The sequence below is a fragment of the Cydia strobilella genome, chromosome 22 (assembly GCF_947568885.1).
Source record: "Cydia strobilella chromosome 22, ilCydStro3.1, whole genome shotgun sequence".
NCBI lineage: Eukaryota > Metazoa > Arthropoda > Insecta > Lepidoptera > Tortricidae > Cydia > Cydia strobilella.
The window spans coordinates 8007295-8024856 of NC_086062.1; the positions used below are offsets into that span (position 1 = coordinate 8007295).

General features: G+C 41.4%; 4 protein-coding genes across 4 annotated transcripts in view; 2 read left to right on the forward strand and 2 right to left on the reverse strand.

The window, feature by feature from the left end:
• The first annotated feature begins 1658 nt into the window (after positions 1-1658).
• LOC134751442 (protein lethal(2)essential for life-like) lies at positions 1659-2539 on the forward strand. Its single transcript, XM_063686850.1, has one exon. It carries the CDS (start codon positions 1770-1772, stop codon positions 2301-2303), a length of 534 nt encoding a protein of 177 aa, XP_063542920.1. The 5' UTR covers positions 1659-1769; the 3' UTR covers positions 2304-2539.
• A 2823-nt stretch (positions 2540-5362) lies between these two features.
• On the reverse strand, positions 5363-6206 carry LOC134751437 (protein lethal(2)essential for life-like). The gene has a single exon (XM_063686846.1). It carries the CDS (start codon positions 6121-6123, stop codon positions 5458-5460), a length of 666 nt encoding a protein of 221 aa, XP_063542916.1. The 5' UTR covers positions 6124-6206; the 3' UTR covers positions 5363-5457.
• A 2224-nt stretch (positions 6207-8430) lies between these two features.
• On the forward strand, positions 8431-10707 carry LOC134751404 (heat shock protein 68-like). The gene has a single exon (XM_063686798.1). The coding sequence runs from the start codon at positions 8523-8525 to the stop codon at positions 10602-10604; it is 2082 nt and encodes a 693-aa protein (XP_063542868.1). The 5' UTR covers positions 8431-8522; the 3' UTR covers positions 10605-10707.
• A 1991-nt stretch (positions 10708-12698) lies between these two features.
• Positions 12699-17562, reverse strand: part of LOC134751605 (uncharacterized) — a 30408-nt gene continuing 25544 nt past the window's right edge. Inside the window, exons 18-21 of the mRNA XM_063687081.1 lie at positions 16871-16952; positions 15264-15381; positions 13559-13781; positions 12699-12812 (exon numbers count right to left, since the gene is read on the reverse strand). Coding sequence (XP_063543151.1) covers positions 12745-12812; positions 13559-13781; positions 15264-15381; positions 16871-16952 — 491 coding nt within the window. The 3' untranslated portion in view covers positions 12699-12744. The remainder of the gene's footprint in view (positions 12813-13558; positions 13782-15263; positions 15382-16870; positions 16953-17562) is intronic.

Genomic DNA, 17562 nt, shown 5'->3' on the forward strand with positions numbered 1-17562 from the left:
CAAATGTCACCAATATCGCATCGTATGCGACTTGGATTTTTAATTCGCCTCAAATCGGCGTCCTATTTTTTTTTTCAGTAAATACTATATTTTTTCAATATTTTGACAAAAAATACTATATGTGTATAGAAAAAAGGTGGCAACCCTAGCCTTAAGCCTCACAGGGCAGCACACCGCAATCGGACGCTCCGGGCCTCCGGCCTTATGCAGAGCTGGGCCGTCGGTCTCGCTCACAATTGGCTATAGGTTCGATTCCAAGCTCTGCAGAAAGGCACTGAGAAAAAAATATGCTTTTGTGTTTACTTCATGGGTCATGGGGGGCGGCAGAGGCCCAATGGCCCGGGTGCCAAATATTTAAATACGCCTCTGACTGCAACTACTGCAAATGTCATCATATATCTGAAATTTATTTATATGAAAATAAGATGTTTTTATAATGACATTGCCTCACTTTGTTCTATTTCAATCTGTGCAAAGTTAGCTTAGTCGGACGCTTACTTGTCTCTATCGGAAATGTCTTTTTTAGAGAGAAAATATTAAATGATCTGACCATTACATTAGTTAAACAGGGTGTCCCTTTAATTCATAGTATGCCTGCAACCGCAATTAAAGAGGTACCAAACAAATTTACTCTGTCTAAGTCGTTTTAACTACTTAACTTAAAAAAGGAAGAGACGATTATCGGAACCCTTTTTAGAGTTCCGTAGCCAAATGGCAAAAAACGGAACCCTTATGGATTCGTCATGTCTGTCTGTCTGTCCGTCTGTCCGTCCGTCCGTCCGTCCGTCCGTCCGTCCGTCCGTCCGTCTAAGTAAGGTAAGTTGATGTATTCTGTAAACCACATTAAGATTTTAACTCAAAAATAGAAAAAAGAATTTTGGGAATTTTGGGGGTCCCCATTAGAACTGAAAATCAAAAATTTTTTTTTCATCAAACCCATACGTGTGGGGTATCTATGGATAGGTCTTCAAAAATGATACTGAGGTTTCTAATATCATTTTTTTCTAGACTGACACTTCCAAAGGTGGTAGGTGGTAAAATGTGTGTCGTCCCCCCCCCCCCCCCCTCTAATTTCTAAAATAAGAGAATGATAAAACTAAAAAAAATATATGATGTACAATTGTACATTACCATGCAAACTTCCACCGAAAATTGGGTAGAACCAGATCTAGTAAGTAGTTTTTTTTAATACGCCATAAATCGTAAACCGCAATTTACCTTTCACTCACGTTCACATAAAAATATATTGTTTAAATTGTGTAATGTACGGAACCCTCGATGCGCGAGTCCGACTCGCACTTGGTCGGTTTTTTCGTAAAAAATCTGTGTTTATAATATAGATATAGGTACTTATGTACCTAATTAATTTAATTTAATTTAAATAACACAATCTAAATAAAGTATTTTCCTCGCCAGCTCTCATAATATTACGACCTAAGTACATATTGCTACAATACAATACATCCATTACTCGTCTAGACAAACAAAGAATGTACTCGAATCACCTTGAAAGTCCCATTAACGAATCAATAAACAGCTGGTGCCCCACACATCTTACCGTTAACACACACATTGAATGCCACACGCTCCGCCTTTGTTCTCGAAAATTCTACTCGCCGCTAGATGTCGCACTCGACTGTCTGTATATAAGCGCGCCGGCCGGCGAAGCGTCATGTTATTCGAAAGAAAGCAACGCAACTGTAAACATTCGGTGCAACGCACTGCGATCTTATTTGAAGCGGAAGAAATCTAAGCTAACCAACGCAAAAATGTCTCTGCTACCTTTCATCATGGGCTTGGATCATCCTCACCGCCTGATGGAACAGGACTTCGGGCTCGCCTTGACTCCTGACGACTTACTCACCGCGGCCGTATCTCCAATGCTGTCCAGAGATTACTACCGCCCCTGGAGGCAGCTGGCCGCCGCAGCGCGAGACGTCGGCTCCACCATCAAGTCCGACAAGGAGAAGTTCCAAGTAAACCTCGACGTTCAACACTTCGCGCCTGAAGAGATAACCGTCAAAACAGCCGACGGATTCGTCGTCATCGAGGGCAAACATGAGGAAAAGAAGGACGAACACGGTTACATCTCCCGCCAGTTCTCAAGACGGTACGCGCTCCCTGAAGGCTGCAACCCTGAGACAGTGGAGTCGAGGCTTTCGTCCGACGGCGTCCTGTCCATCATCGCTCCCCGCGTGGCTCCAGCTTTGAAGAACGAGAGGAGTGTCCCCATCAGCCAGACTGGACCGGTTAGGAAGGAAATCAAGGATCAGTCGCCACAGGCCAACGGCGATCAGAAGTAATTCCCTTTTCTAATTAGTAATTAGTTTCGTCATAAAATATAGCCCTCTTAGCTACATGGCAGAGCCAATAAGAGAGCTAAATTTCTATGGCCGCGTTTTAGTTTTTAGTCATGTCAGTATTTTCATACTCAATTGCATTTCCAAATTTTATGTTATGTGACAAAGACTGATTTTGTAAAAAATAGGTCAAACTCCTTAGTTATTTAGGTTTAAATAAATTTCCTTTTATGTGTAAATTATGGTTTATTTATTACGACTACCCTAACCTACCCCACATACAAGGTGTAACAAATATGGTGGGCATCCATTTAATTAAGGGCGTATTCTGATTAAGAAATATAGTAGTAATTTCTCTCGAATACGCCCTACCTTAACAAGGTGACCTTGTGCTTATTCAATACATTTGAGTAAACCAGTGACTAAGGCAGAAATTAGACTACCCTCTCAAACCTAATCTGAAAGTACCAACAGTATCAAACACAAACATAATTGTAAGTCAGTCACCAGCATCACCACATTAATTTTCCTTTTAGCCTTTTAAATTAACTTAACTTCTTTAGGTTAACTGGAAGAGATCCCTCTTAGGGATAAGTTCGCCTTTGTACTACTTTTATCTGATGTAACCTTGATTCCTTTCTTTTTCGTACATAAAGTGTTTACTTACTTAATTGCATAAATTATGAAAGAATATTTCTTAACTTTACTATTTACGTGACAATTATTAATTTAATTTTAGCTACAAAAAATAAGTAGCGTTTCACTTATTAAATAGACAGACAGAAAAAACCGGCCAAGTGCGAGTCGGACTCGCGCACCGAGGGTTCCGTACTTTTTAGTATTTGTTGTTATAGCGGCAACAGAAATACATCGTCTGTGAAAATTTCAACTGTCTATAGCTATCACGGTTCATGAGATACAAGCCTGGTGACAGACAGACGGACAGCGGAGTCTTAGTAATAGGGTCCCGTTTTTACCCTTTGGGTACGGAACCCTAAAAAACGAACATAAAGGTGGAAGCATCAGAAAAAAATTGCTTTTGCCACTAGAGAAAAACTAAAACTTATCTATTGATGAAAAGCGTTCTACGGTGGGTGTAGGTAATTAATAATAAAAAATTGTAAAAACCTTTTTTCTTACAATTAGAGCGGATAAAAAAAATGTCAACCTTCGTTACCTACATGAAAATACAAATACGAAGTCCCAGACATCTACACCAAATTACAAAAATGCGTAGTTGAGGGCGCCACCGTCTATACATAAAGAGAAGGCTAGTATCGAAAAATTGCGGTGGCATTGTTGGCCACCTGCATGGTTAAAGTTGCGCAACATTTATGCAACTTATGCAAGGTTGGTATGAGTAGGTATCATGTATGTTGCACTTTAGTGCATTGACCGATACAATGCCCATAGCAACGAGGAACGAGGTGCGACGTCTCGACCAGTCTATTTATAGAATATTTCAAGGTTAGGCAGGAATAAACATGATTCTGGCTGTGTTATGATGAGTATAAAATAAATACATGATAAGAAACCTGCCAAGCGTGAGTCGGTTAAAAGTTTTTTTTTTATTTTATTTTTTAAATAGCAAGTAGTTTTTTTAAACCCACGGGGCTTTAAAGTGCTTCTTCTGATACTTTTGAGCACCTTTGGCAATATCAAAGATAGATATAACTCCGTAATAGATGGATACAGTCTAAGGAAAAAACGTGCCTCAAAAATCACGAAAATTTGATTCTCGATCAGATGGCGCCACTAGTTTTGGCCTACTCTGGTATAGAGGGCGTTGACTGTTTCGTTTGTTATTTATAATTTTAACGCATACCAGTGAAAGAACATGGGTCAAAATTGTATAAAAATAATTAATGCAAATAAAAAAATCATTTATCCATATTTAAATACATTTTAACATATTTTTATAAATCTTCATTTTTAGTTTTAAAGTATGTCGATAGATGGCAGTGAATATATAGTGGCATAGAGTAACCTATACTAGAGCGGTACTGCCATAGTACATTTTGTAACCCCAGTAAATTCACTGCCATCTGTCGACACATTTTAAAACTAAAAATGAAGATTTATAAAAATACGATAAAATGTATTTAAGTATGGATAAATGATTTTTTTTATTTGCATTAATTATTTTTATAATTTTGACCCATGTTCTTTCACTGATATGCGTTAAAATTGTTAAATAACAAACGAAACCGTCAACGCCATCTATACGACAGTAGGCTAAAGCTAGTAGCGCCCTCTAAACGAGAATCAAATTTTCTTGATTTTTGAGGCACGTTTTTTCCATAGACTGTATCCATCTATTACGGAGTTATATCTATCTTTGATAGTCCCTGGAGCGAGGAAAGTCGCACTTTCCTCACTCGAGGGAGTGAAGAAAGTGCAACTTTCCTCACTCCAGGGAGTGACTCAAAGTAGCTTTTTAATTTAGTAAAGGCCATGAACTGCCACTTCATACTTTTTTTTTCTGTATTATTCTGTGTAATTCGAAACACATTTTAACCTTTAATATGTTCTCACTACTAAGGTGAAAAATTATGTGTGCAACACGAGAGCAAAGTAATTTTACATCTTGTGTTTTTGAGCCCCTCGTTACGCTCAAGATTCTAACTTAGAAACTTTTACTTTCTCGGGACTCAAAATAAACACTCGCAAGAAAAACCAACTTTCCTCTCTTGTTGCACAAATAACTATACAAAATGTTAGCTTCCCTTTAAGACCTTTTGAGAGTATGTTGTTGTATCTCTATGCAAAAGTTTCTAAATTTTCTGGTAGGTACCTGTCACTAGTTCAACATCAGTAAATAGTACATAGTACATACCTACACCTAGCAGTAATAATTAACTTTAGTCTCTTGTTGCACCATGTTGCACTAAGATAATTTAGCGGCAAAAAATAAACGAATATTTAGAAAGTATTGCAAGAAAAATACATTTTGTAATTTTAATCCGGGTATTTTTCTTCAACGTATCCTATAAATGTCACATTGGACCTCGGAGTAAGATATTCTTGTGGGAGAAATAGAAAAAATAAATAAAAGAAAAAACTAATATAAATATTTTTTATTAAAAAAAATCAGTCTTAAATAACATTTTCATGAGATGACTAGCCACTCAACATAGAGATTAACAAAAACGGGTACCTAATTTTTCTTGGAGCAACTGTCTTTCTCACAGGATTCCGTATAGGGGTTTTTAGGAAGCTCAGGGCTTTCCTTTATTTCCTTAATTTCTTTCCTAATCGGGCCAGTCTGTGTGATGGGCACCACTCTCTCCGATGTGTTCTCCAACTGCAACCTCATCGGCGCCGACACCGTCAGGACTCCATCGCTGGACAGCTGAGATACCACTTTCTCCGGCTCAACACCCTCAGGCAAAGAGTACCTCCTCACAAACTGACGGGAGACAAAGCCATGGTCATCTTCCTTTTCCTCATGCTTTCCTTCAACGACTACATAACCATCTAAAGTCTTAACTGTGATCTCATCAGGGCTGAAGTGCTGAACGTCCAAGTTTATCTGGAACTGGTCTTTATCCGTCTTAATGGTGGATCCGACGTCTCTGCTGATTGAAGCTAGGTGACGCCAGGGCCGATAGTAGTCGTGGAACGAGAAGGGAAAAAACATGGAAGTCAGGAAGTCACCAGGCGCGAACTCCAAGCCGAAGTCTTGATCGAATAAGCTGTTCCGCCGTCTGTACAAGTCTCGTCTCTCTGATTTCTCTCCACATTTCTCTTCAGCCAAAGCTAAATTGGCTCCAATGATGATTAAGAAGATGAAAGTATTCGTATATGCACTGAATGTCTTCATCTTGAGCGCGTCTTGAGCGTACTTTTCGTGTTTTTCTGGAAATCACAGCGAAATGCACTTCGAAGAATTCACTTGACAATTGACGCAAAACGCCGGCCGGCGCTTGTTTATATAGCAGCACCGAAATCTATCGGCAAGTAGAAACACGTGGAAGCTTCTCGTACTTTTGACGTGTTTGTTTCGTTGTAGGAACACGTTGGATGCGTTGATATTATTGTTATCATGGCCGACTCTCATTGAAGGAGATTGATATTTTTTATGATGCAATTTTTATTGAAAGGTGTTTATGCAAACAGGTGATAAGTGGTGGTAATGATATGTGATCTCGGATGCATAGCATCATAGCACATTTGGCGAACCCCTTCCCCTTGGTGTAACGTCACATATTTGGCAATTTTGTTCTCAACGAAATCAAAAAATTCAATTAGTTTTTATTAATTTAACAAAAAAAAGCATTATTTTGTCTTCGGTTACCGCGACAGTTACTCATAAATCATGAAATAAAACTATGAAAACGGATTATATCGCGTATATTAAATTTAAAGAAGTCGGGATTCAATATACGCGATATAATCCGTTTTCATAGTTTTATTTAAAAAAAAAAGTATTGTTAGAAATTCATAACACGAAGCCAATTAGGAATAAAAATACATAAAAACGATTACCATTGCAAAAACTATTAGTTACTTACTGTTAACAGTAAATTAAAAAATCAAAACCATTTTCGGTTATAGATGTAGCTAAAGCGACGTTACAAAATTTGTGACTGCCCCCTCCCCCTTCTAACGTGTCACATTTTCTTGACCCCCTCCCACACCCTAAACGTGACGTAATTAATGGATGAGCCCTTATCTTGGTCTAACTCTAGTCTATTATTCTTGGACAGTAAAAATATTTGCTATTTATGAGATTATTTTTTAATTAACTAATTATTTTGAGTCCAAAACGATAAAGGAATTTTCTTTTATTGTGCCGATTTTTTGGGACAGCTATACATAAATAAGAAGTAGGTAAAAGGTAATCACGGTCTATATCCCGGTCAATATAAGTCTAGTGAAACTAACCGTGAATCATTCAAAACTCTAATAGGTAAAAAAATGCAAATATCGTAGTCGTAGACGGATTGATATTTGATACTTAAAGTATAAAATCTTGAAATTGCGGTTATTTATCTTTATTATGTTGTATATAGGTATAGTTTGTCAAAGGACTGTCTCATTTCAAACATAGACAGAGAGAATCATATTATTTTGTCTTACACTAGTACTAGCACCCAAAAAAAAGGGATGAGTATAATTTTCCTGGCTGTTACCTGTTACTGACGTTGAGTTTGATAGTAGATGATAGTAGTAAAGCCCGCGGTAAAGCCATGTACCAGTATTGAGAACGCTACTCTCCACAAGGTGGCGCTGTAACCGCAGTCTATTTTTTGCCCGCCTCAAGAAAGTTCTGGATAGCGCAGTTTGTCGTACATTCGAGAAGATACATACTCTCCCTTTCCGATGCGTATTGCAACGGATAACGCTTTCTCTTTCGTTCGTAATGGTTTGGTCAATAGAAGAGGGCGGTGATACCACTGTAAAAATAAAAATAACGAAGAATTTAAAATCTTGGTAATGGTACATAGTTTTGCTTAACATCGTTAAAAACATTGTGTTCGTTAAAAAAATACTGTTCGTGAAAAATATATAGGTATTTACAAGTCAAATAAATTGCCTTTGTAGTGTAGCATGTGGTTTTCGTATTTAATAGTTACATTATTTGAGATGTGGAACAAATGTATCAGGGCTAAGTTTTTTTTACCTTTATTACGAAAAAATAGGTCTAAAATATATATTTTTGTTTTCTAATTTCAAGTATTTATGACCTTACTAACTAACTAATCCCTTAAGGTTTACGAAAATGTACTCATATTCCCATTATTATCGTATCAATTACATGAAAAAAATGGGTAGGTAGGTACTAAATTTTAATGTAAGATTAAATTTCAGTCTAACATTAAATTTCAAAGTCATAAAACTTACAAAATACCATATAAGTTCATTATTTTTCAAGAACTGGTATTACTACTAAATTGCCCATCTCTCTCAATCTCATATAACATTGTATTCTATCTCCCTCACTAATCCGGAAGAGTCGAGAACATTCATGATATTCGTGTCGTGTTGTTAACGAGCGTGATTGGCCGCCGAACAGTTGTCGAGAATAATCTAGAAAATACTGCGCTCTGATTGGTCGCTTTCCGAGGGGTATATAAGCAGCCGCGCTCTGGCGGGAACTCAGTTTATATCTGAACACAAAAGTGAAAGTACGGAGAAGTTGAGTGGTGAATACCTCTCGTTATTACGTGATATATTATTATATTGTGCAAGGAAGTTATTAAAGTTAATCAACGAAAAATGCCAGCTGTAGGAATTGATCTTGGAACGACTTACTCCTGTGTGGGAGTTTACCAGCACGGGAATGTGGAGATCATCGCGAACGACCAGGGCAACCGGACCACACCATCCTACGTCGCGTTCACGGACACCGAGCGACTCATCGGCGACGCCGCGAAGAACCAAGTCGCGCTCAATCCCAACAACACGGTGTTCGATGCCAAGCGACTCATCGGACGCAAGTTCGACGACCCGAAGATACAGGCGGACATGAAGCACTGGCCGTTTAAAGTCATCAGCGACTGTGGCAAGCCAAAGATCCAGGTCGAGTTCAAAGGCGAGACGAAGAGGTTCGCGCCGGAGGAGATCAGCAGCATGGTGTTGACGAAGATGAAGGAGACGGCCGAGGCGTTCTTGGGCACGACAGTGCGGGACGCCGTCATCACGGTCCCGGCTTACTTCAACGACTCGCAGCGCCAAGCCACCAAGGACGCGGGCGCCATCGCCGGCCTCAACGTGCTGCGGATCATCAACGAGCCCACCGCCGCCGCGCTCGCGTACGGCTTGGACAAGAACTTGAAGGGCGAGCGCAACGTGTTGATCTTCGATCTCGGCGGCGGCACTTTCGACGTGTCCATCCTCACCATCGACGAGGGCTCGCTGTTCGAGGTGAAGGCGACGGCCGGCGACACGCATCTCGGAGGCGAGGACTTCGACAATAGGCTAGTGAACCATCTCGCGGACGAGTTCAAGCGCAAGTACAAGAAGGATCTGCGCGGCAACACCCGCGCGCTGCGCCGCCTGCGGACGGCCGCCGAGCGCGCCAAGCGCACCCTCTCGTCCAGCACCGAGGCGTCGATAGAGATCGACGCGCTGTACGAGGGCATCGACTACTACACGCGCGTCTCCCGCGCGCGCTTCGAAGAGCTCAACTCGGATCTGTTCCGCGGCACACTGGAGCCGGTCGAGAAGGCGCTGCGCGACGCCAAACTGGACAAGAGCCAGATCCACGACGTCGTGCTCGTCGGGGGCTCCACTCGCATACCGAAGATCCAGAGCCTTCTACAGAACTTCTTCGGCGGCAAGCAGCTGAATCTCTCCATCAACCCCGACGAGGCGGTGGCGTACGGAGCGGCGGTGCAGGCGGCCATCCTCAGCGGATCCAACGACTCCAGGATCCAGGACGTGCTGCTGGTCGACGTGTCGCCGTTGTCTCTGGGCATCGAGACGGCCGGCGGCGTCATGACCAAAATCATCGAACGCAACTCGAAGATTCCGACCAAGCAGTCTCAGACATTCACGACGTACTCTGACAACCAGCCGGCGGTCACCATCCAGGTGTACGAGGGCGAGCGCGCCATGACAAAAGACAACAACTTGCTGGGCACGTTCGACCTGACCGGCATCCCGCCCGCGCCCAGAGGGGTGCCCAAGATCGACGTCACCTTCGACATCGACGCTAACGGCATCTTGAACGTATCGGCCAAGGAGAACAGCACCGGACGGAGTAAGAACATCGTCATCAAGAACGACAGAGGCAGACTGTCGCAGGCGGACATCGACAGAATGCTCGCAGAGGCCGAGCGCTACAAGGATGAAGACGAGAAGCAGAGGAAGAGGGTATCAGCGAGAAACCAGCTTGAGGCCTATGTATTCAGCGTGAAGCAAGCCTTGGACGACGCGGGAGACAATCTGAGCGAGCAGGACAAGAGCACTGCTCGCAGCGAGTGCGAGGAGACGCTGAGATGGCTAGACAACAACTCTCTGGCCGAGGTGGAAGAGTACGAGCATAAGCTGAAGGAGGTGCAGAGAGTGTGCTCGCCGGTAATGACCAAGATGCACGGCGGCGGCGCGGGCGGCAACCAAGGAGGCATGCCCGGAGGTATGCCAGGAGGCATGGGCGGAATGCCCGGAGGAATGGGAGGCATGCCCGGCGGCATGGGAGGAATGGGAGGCATGCCCGGCGGCATGGGAGGAATGGGAGGCATGCCCGGTGGCATGGGAGGAATGCCAGGAGGCATGGGAGGCATGCCCGGTGGCATGGGAGGCATGCCTGGATACCAAAGCAGAAATGACGGCCCAACAATTGAAGAAGTGGACTAAACCTCTAGAGGTAATAGGATTTTCAAATTGATTTTGTAAATATTGTACAAAGACTGATTTATGTTAAGTAATTTGTTTAATAAAAATATGAGTTCCTCTTTAAGATGTTTTGTTTTATTTAAATACTCAAAACTACTCATTAGTAGACTGGGCATGAGCATAAAGACTAACTAATTAACTTATTTGATCCACTTACATGCAGAATACGAAAACAAAGATGAAACAAGAAACTAGAATTTGTTCAAATCTTTTTGCTCATGTCTATTTGTAAGTACGTTTCAAAGGATATAGTTGAATCTGTTGAATATTCAATTGGTACTGTATTAATCGAATTTACATATTTGACTAGATATATTGTTTGGAACGTACTTATAGCTAACTATTGGACGTATGCAACGATTTTGATAGCACACGCAGTAGTGTTATTTATACGTCAAAATTTCATAGAAGTTTGACGTTTAATATAACACTGCACCGCGTGTGCTATCAAAGTCGTTGCAGACTTATCGTGGTCTAACTCGAGATCCATCCTTTCGCAGGACACGTTTCGCTAGCCAGAGCTGCTAAGAGGGTCAGGGAAAATTTTATGTCCCTCATCCCTCATATGATCCTGAGAAAGGATAGGTGATTAAGTGCCGGGAACCCGCTAGGCGGGTTCTATTAGCCGTTTAGGTGATAAAGCGAAAAATAAACTATCTGATAAAGATTAAAGTTTGGGATATCAATAGGACAATAGGTAAAATACTGAGTTATACATAAATTTATTGGTTTAGGCTAACGCGAAGCGAAGCGATGCGGCGCGGGGTGAATCAATCCTTTGATATGATCCCTATAGTAGATACATGATACCTGTAGATAGTGTCTTAGGCCTACTGTCCACGGAAGCGTAGCTGCAGACGCGTACTCGTCATTGTACGCTTGCTTGCAGCCTACATACAAAACCGCACAACTCTGTCGACGGAGCGGCAACGTCGCGTCAGCGACGCTGCATGCAAGCTTCACGCCGCTGGGCGTACTGCATGTCATACGCCGGGCTGCATCGCAAGGAATAGCACGTTGAGTTTTTGTAAATAACGTCTTCATCGTTGGACGACATTCTCACGAATGAAAGGAAATGTAGGCTACGATACGCTTACGCTACGCTTCGTGGACAACGTCTGTACGCCGGGCTGCATGGCAGCTGCACTGCGTATTCATGCAGCGTCTATGCAGCTACGCGTCGTGGACAGTAGGCCTTATTCATATAACACACCTGCTAAGAGTGCCATGCCAAGTATAATATTTAGGAAAATAACTACTAACTGGCGGGATGGTGTTATAAATGATAAATAATTAAAAAAAGTACTAGGAAGAGTAGGAAGCCATATACTCATTGAAATAAAAATACAGGTTCTTATTGCACTTGAAGCAAAAGGACAGTACCCTTCTGTAATGAAAAGCCACAAATAGAGGATTAGGTTAGGTTAGATTTTGGAAAAATAACCGGCCAGTTCTTTTTATTTCAATAATTCATTTTAATATTTTACAAAATATTTAGGTTTTATTATTTCTTTATTTCAAATTTATGAAAAGGCCTAGCTGCTATATACAGTTGATGAAACAACTTTATTAGAAAACCTTGATGTTTGCTAAAAATATCATTTTGAGATTTACAACACGAAACGACACAAAAAATTCTACCATTTCTACCTAACTAAACCTGCTCACAAAAATTCACGAGAATCGGTTGAAAAATGCGGATACAACATCCGGAATATCCGGACATACCAAATATAGGTGCTAAAATGGTAGTTTGATTACCCCAGTTTGTCCGACTATGGTCCGACTGCTGACTGATCTGTCATTAGCTAGGAGGATATAACCAAACGGAGTAGCCATTAACAGGCATTCCACTCTTTCGAAAATAGTCGGCCAATGGTCATACACAATGTATGGACTGACGTTTATCTGACATGATTTTTGACGTTTGTGACGTTACTTTTTAGTACAGCAAATTACAGACGACGTCTCCGTTGGTTATATCCTCCTAGGTCATTAGACGTAATTGTAGTGGCGCTGGCAGAAATCATACGATATAATCAGTTTAACATGTTTTAATTAACGGTTTACAGTCATTTAATAACAGTTGACTACTGGGCGTTTACTGGAAGGAAATGAGTCCGGGTGGAGGCTCCGGTGGCATGAACGCGGGCATTGGCACGTTGAGGTCTGAAAACAATAACGTTTTATACATACATTTAAAGAATATACATAATGGCCTCTACAAATGGGACCGATAATCGCATGCAATGGCGTTGGTCGGTCGTAGTATTTTTACGGATGGCGCCGGTCGTTTTCCGTTTCACGAAATACCAGCACATCGTTTACAGTACATTTGAAATATATAAAAAAATAGTAGTGCAAAAATGTGTCGTTTTCAGTCAAAAGGTACCACATTGTCGCTTGCCATAAGGACGCTCTGAGCGTTTATTCGTATAAAGATGCAATCCAATTTCGTCCTTATGTTAAGCAATGGTAAACAATGTGGCCTTTTGATTGAAAACGTCACAAATATCAAACATTAAACATTTTTGGCAATCGAGTTGACAAAGCTTGGTAGGGAGCACAAACTATTTTTACAGTACATATTGTGCAAATTTACCGCCCTATATGCGGTAACTAGCACTATACGTGCGTATGTCGAAAATTTAAAAGGCCATATGCACTGTAAAACGTACAATACACGTGCAAAAAGGTAATTCGCAACTCGTGTCGATTTAAAACACTCCCTTCGGTCGTGTTTTAATTTATCGCCACTCGTTGTGAATTACCTACTTTTCGCACTTGTATCGTAATATTTTTAAATTTTAAATGTCGCTAACGATTTTCTGATATTTTGGGACGGAAAAAGACCATCGCAAGTCATCGTCCGATCGCCAGCTTGTAATAAGCGTTTAAGCGGATATGTTCCTTACCGAACTTGTGTTGCGGATGCGGATGCGGCGGCCTCAGCCCCCTCGGGTGCGCGTGCGGGGGCGGTCTGCGCAGCAGGTGCAGCGGCGGCGCGGGGGGGCGCGCGCGGGGCGGGGGCGAGCCCGGCGGGGGCGGGGGCGGGGGCAGCGCGTCCCACAGCGGCACGTGGTCGGGGTGCGGCGCGGGGCACGGCCACGCGCACCCCACGCGCCGGGGGCGAGAGCGCTGGAGTAAACGACACCGATATAGATTGGCCCAAAATTGAAATTACACACAAACCGTGTCAAGTGATGCTGGAGAAATTCTGAAATTCCTGTAAGATCAATGTAGGAAAAACCGATATAGGTAGGGTAAACTCGCATTATTTGGTGACACGCCTTTCGGTGATACAAGTTTTGAAGCATGACACCGAAGAAAGCTAGTGAATTAGGGCCTTTTAAATGGGCCTCACGGCAAAGCCGCCGAGGCCGTTAGATCCCATTTAAAAGGCCCTAATTCACTAGCTTTCCTCGGTGTCATGCTTCAAAACTTGTATCACCGAATTAGGCGTGTCACCAAATAATGCGAGTTTACCTTATAACATTTTTGGTCGGGAAGACTGTCGTAGAGCGAGTACTCGTATTTATGTAAGTAAGTACGTCTCTCAAACACAGACGGAAAGAAAGAGCTTCGCTCTTTTTACTCTACCGTCCTTCTGTAAATAAATTATAAGTACAAACAAACCAATGAGGATATAATAAGATAGAGCGGTACTGTCATAGTAAAACTTTTAACCGCTGTAAATTCTCTGCCATCTATCGACATACTTTAAAACTAAAAATGAAGATTTATAAAAATACGTTAAAATGGATAAATGTTTTTTTTGTTTGCATTATATAATTATTTTTATATGATTTTGACCCATGTTCTTTCACTGATATGCGTTAAAATTATAAATAACAAACGAAACCGTCAACGCCCTCTATACGAGAGTAGGCCAAAACTAGTGGCGTCATCTGATCGAGAATCAAATTTTCGTGATTTTCGAGGCACGTTTTTTCCTTAGGCTGTATCCATCTATTACGGAGTTATATTTATCTTTGGTACAAACGTGCAATAGGCTCTAAACGGAGATTTTGAAAAGTCGTAGCTTATTTTTAGATCTAAAATTTTACTAGCAACGTTGAGGCCTTTCTGTAGGAACTTTCGTTCGATAGAAAAAAAACACGAACATAGATTTAAAATGCACTTTAAAAAAGTAAAAAAAAAAAATTGCACCAAAAACTAAAAGTCTAGAATTGTAATTTTAGATTTTTTTGTAATTGTTTTGTTTTGTTTTGCGTCCTATGTAAAAACTAACCATAATTTAAATACCTATGTTACATGTAAATATTAATTGTACCTATACTAACACACTACACCACGGTCTGCAATAAATATTTCAATTTCAATTTCAATTTTCAAAAATAGGGTGCGTCGGAATAAGATTGAACGGGATTTTCATGAGGGGTAAGACAAAAAATCCTCCTTATGCCGAAGCATTATGGGCAACTTTTCATCTTACCCCGCATGAAAAACCCGTTCAATCTTATCCTAACGCACCCTATAATTGTTTTCCGTGGGTCCGAGCACGCACATCCATCTCGCATACGCTCAGTGAGAGAAGAAAACGAACCTAAGGGGTCCTAAATAAAGCAAAAGAAGCAATGTATATATATTGCGGTGTACCTTCTTAGCGGGCGGGTCCTCGGTGTCGGAGTCCTGGCCGGGCCGGTACCCGTCCGCGAAGCTCACGCGCTTACAGCCGCGCGCCGCGCCCGCGCCCGCGCCCGCGCCCGCGCCCGACCTGCGCCGACACCACGTGAGCGTGAGCGTGACACATCACCACAGAATTACTTATTTGTGCAACAAGAGAGTTAAGTTGCTTTTTCTTGCGAGTGTTTATTTTGAGTCCGGAAAAAGTGAAAGAATCTTTTTATTTTGAGTCCCGAGAAAGCGAAAGCGAGAGAATTGAATCACGAGCGAAGCGAGTGATTCTAAGGAAGAATCTTGAGCGCAGCGAGGGACTCAAAAACACGAGATGTAAAATAACTTTGCTCTCGTGTTGCACACAGAATTTTTGAGTGAGAACATACTAATTAACTAGACTTATATTGACCGGGATATAGACCGTGATTACCTTAGAATGAGGGTAGACAGAGCGCGGTCTACACAACTTTGACACCCACCCGCTATCTTCAGTCACCCGTGAACATGATGCATGTAACTGCGTCGAAATATCGGGAGCTCACAAATAATACAGAAGGTAATCACGGTCTATATCCCGGTCAATATAAGTCTAGTGAAACTAACCGTGAATCATTCAAAACTCATACTAATTAATTAAACCATACCATACCATAAAAAAAAAGTAATAAAAGTATGAAGTGGAAGTTCATGGCCTTCACTAAATTAAAAAGCTACTTTGTTTCACTCCCTGGAGTGAGGAAAGTCGCACTTTCCTCAGGGAGTGACGAAAGTAGGCTTGTTCGAGCTGCTGAGGTGAAAAAATAATAGTATAGTAAGGAGACTTTCTACAAAACCGAAGTTTAACAGAGTTTGGGATCGAATCATGCTGTCCCTTTCTAATATATGGCACTATCCCTTTCGGCTACTTAGGGTTGACAAAATTCAAGTCATTATCTTATCTGTGGTCGTGTACGTAAGGGAACGTCAAGTTGTGCCAACCCTAATAATTGCTCGGAGCAATGCTGAGCCGAGCGCAGCCGAGTTTGCCCGAAGCGAAGAGTATCGCACCCCTGACATGACACATTTGTTTTTAATATTTATAAACTAGCTTTTGCCCGCGACTTCGTCTGCGTGGAATCAGTAACAGCAACTAGAGTAAGTTTATAGCGCCTCGATAAAGTGTAATAGCAATCATTCAATTTGAGAATAAGCTTAATTGCTGGACATCAATCAGGCAATTCATTAAATCTCTTAATAAATGTGCCATTTTCAACCAAAATGGTACTTTGTCGCTTGTCAGTAAGACGCTATTTTCATATAGTTTCAATTAGAAATCAACCTTATCAACAAGCGACAATGTGGTAACTTTTGGTTTAAAAACGTCACAAATATGCAAGAGTGATAGAGAGGCAGATAACGATTTTCGATTTTCGTATTTCGCAGTAGACCCTCTGAACAAATGACTTTTATTGTTATTGATGTAAATATCATGTTGTCCATTGCTGTTTCTTTTCTTTTTTTGTTTTTACTGCGAGAATCAATAACTATTTTTATACAAACTTCCTCGTGATCAGCGTCCTGTCTTTAGTTATCTATTCTGTACTCACGTGCTCAGTATGCCTTTGTCCCTGTTGTCCTTGTCAGCGTCCGCCTCCTTATTTTCCGGCTCCATCGCTATGTCACCCAAAACTATAACAATATTACAATTTATTAAAACCGAGGTTTTCATCGATTTTTGACAAGTTTTGAATCGTATACTTTTGCACTACATATATTATGATAAGCCACAAAAAACATTAGAAAACTAAGGGATTCAGATCGAAGGTCATTGTATCCCCTTGGGCATTGGGGCATGGTATCCCCTTAAACAAACATATCTCGGTACAGTCAGCGGCAAAAATTGCTAAGCGGGCGTGGTGTTCAAAATTACTTTGACACGCTCTTATTCTCTTAACACTAAAGTCGCGTCAAGATCATTTTGAACACCTCGCCCGCTTAGCAACTTCTGCTGCTGACTGTACATTTCCTACTTTGAGCACGATTCTAAGATCGTCGTTCGTTGAGCGAGGTTTAGACTGGCAAGAACTTGCATGCAATTTTCATTACATTGCGGTATCTGACCAAACTATTGAATGCAGTCTCCCTTAGTAGTAGGCAATGTAACGTAAATTGCAAGGTCTTGCTAGTGTACGCCTAGCTTCATGCATTGTACCGTTCACATGGTATAGGTACTCCTTGTGGATATTTTCTATTTAAAACAAAAAACTTTAACCCCTATAAATAAATAATTTTATGGTAT